Source organism: Musca vetustissima, unplaced genomic scaffold, assembly GCF_032173495.1.
Source record: "Musca vetustissima isolate MV318-11 ecotype Yass unplaced genomic scaffold, APGP_CSIRO_Mvet_v1 utg185644, whole genome shotgun sequence".
NCBI lineage: Eukaryota > Metazoa > Arthropoda > Insecta > Diptera > Muscidae > Musca > Musca vetustissima.
The window spans coordinates 1-2,047 of NW_026875690.1; the positions used below are offsets into that span (position 1 = coordinate 1).

The 2,047-nt window shown below is 35.3% G+C and overlaps 1 protein-coding gene across 1 annotated transcript; it reads right to left on the reverse strand.

The window, feature by feature from the left end:
- Positions 1-72: 72 nt before the first annotated feature.
- On the reverse strand, positions 73-1,327 carry LOC133338222 (1-acyl-sn-glycerol-3-phosphate acyltransferase delta-like). Its single transcript, XM_061546399.1, is given in 4 exon segments — positions 73-339; positions 341-460; positions 528-1,063; positions 1,135-1,327. Coding segments are annotated over 4 exon segments (1,101 nt in total). The 5' UTR covers positions 1,313-1,327.
- Positions 1,328-2,047: the final 720 nt, after the last annotated feature.

Genomic DNA, 2,047 nt, shown 5'->3' on the forward strand with positions numbered 1-2,047 from the left:
TTAATCTCAAAAAACAATAACACAAACTGATGTAAATTGCAAAACTACATATAGGGGTGCACCCAATTAATATTATGTTTTTGTTCGCATTGTATACTTACATGTAACTAGGACGGAAATAGCAATTGACAAGCCAATCCAATTCTTCAAAATCAACGAGGATAACAAGTAGTACATTATCAAAGATATCGAAAACACGGCCCATGCCAAAAAGTTGACGAGGGAACATAATCGTTTGGGATATACTTTACATGCTGTTTCTTTCATACCCGATGTTTTGAAGAAACTACCGTCAGTGTGGAAACTATCAATAATTCTGTCTTTTTCAACGAAAAGATTTTTGTAACCATGCAGCAGCCTTCTCTTCATCGGCTGGGACTTGTTCCAATGGTATACGACGTACAAACATAAAGCCTTCAACAGGTTTGCCATTTAAGAGTGTTGATATTGTTGGTGGATTCTAAAGGGGTGGATGTTAAACATTATTTTCACATTTTAAAAAAGTACGAGTTTGAAAATTGACATACCACAGCATCTTTTTTGAAAGCCAAATTAATATCGTATATGGCTGGACAACGTCCACGCAAACTTTCCAAACTGGCGGTGAAACCCTTTGTGCGGGGTATTAAATGATGTTTCAATACGGTCATACCACGTTCCTGGGCAAATTTAACGGAAGCCTCGTGTTTCTTCTCAGTGAAACGTGTGCCCTCGGCATTCAACAAAAGCCAAGTGGGATCTGGATATGCAAACACTTCCTTCAACTGGCGTGCAATAATTTCCCTGTCCTTGTCGTACGAACGCTCCAAAAAGACAAATTCGGCAAATTTCCATGCCCAGCCGATAACGGGTACATAGGCAATTACTTTTTTGGCATATGCCTTGCAATTGCCCAGCACACGAGCCTTTTCGGTAAACATCCATCCGGCCAGCCAATCTATTTCATATGAATGATTCATGATGAGCAAGACATGTTCATTGCCACAATATTTTTTCTCATCTTCGGCATCCATGTAAACATGGACTTTACTATTCGAGTACCAGTCGGCAACAAAAATCAGTTCTGTGAATTAAAAAAAAAAATAATTATTATGATGTGTACGTCTTTACTATTCGAATTACCAGTCGACTTACGTGAATATAGAGAATAGCACAAATAGTACATAATTCTACGGAAGAGCCATTTGTTAAATGGTTTCAGGGTAAAATGCAGTATTAATTGGATAAAATTTATAATTAATCCCGATGTGAAGAATGTGATTGCTATGCAAAAATGCATCAGTCTTTGTTTTAATTTTTCCACTGAAGACATGATGATTTCGAATTAATGTTGCGCAGCTGTCCAATCTTGTAATTGAATATCTAAAAAATGAAGAAGTAGATTTTGCCAATAAGGGGGATTAAGTACATACATAAATTTAAATCCATCAAAGTTATCGAATAGATATATCAAAAATAGATAAAATTCTCCAGAGAAAATCGAACGCAATATTTATATTATATATAATATTGAAATAAACAAGTAAAAAATGTCATTCGGTGTTGCCGACAGATATATACCCTCAGCCTATGGTTTGCGGAGGTCTTCGGAATTACACACAGATTTTGTTATTGGTTTTATGTAATATTTTTATCAAAGAGGTTTCGGATGTTTATCAAATCGGTTATCCAATCCGCTTCAAAGTTCGGAAATTTCCATCTCTGTTATGAACACATGTTAAATTTTGTTTCAATCTGGCAACGGTTATCCAATCCGCTTCAAAGTTCGGAAATTTTTGTTTTGGAAATTTTCATTTCTGTTATGAACACATGTTAAATTTTGTTTCAATCTGGCAACTCCTTCATGTATTTTGGAAGTATCCAAAACACTTAACTTTTTTCTGTTTATACAACAACGCTTTCTTTGCTGGCTAAGAACTTTCCGAACTGCCCTCGTATATGTTTATAACATTTTCGGACTTCATCTAGGCTAGATAAAGATAATAGATTGTGCAAAGTTTGGTTCAAATCGGACATTCTATTAGCCTAATATTGGATTTATATATAT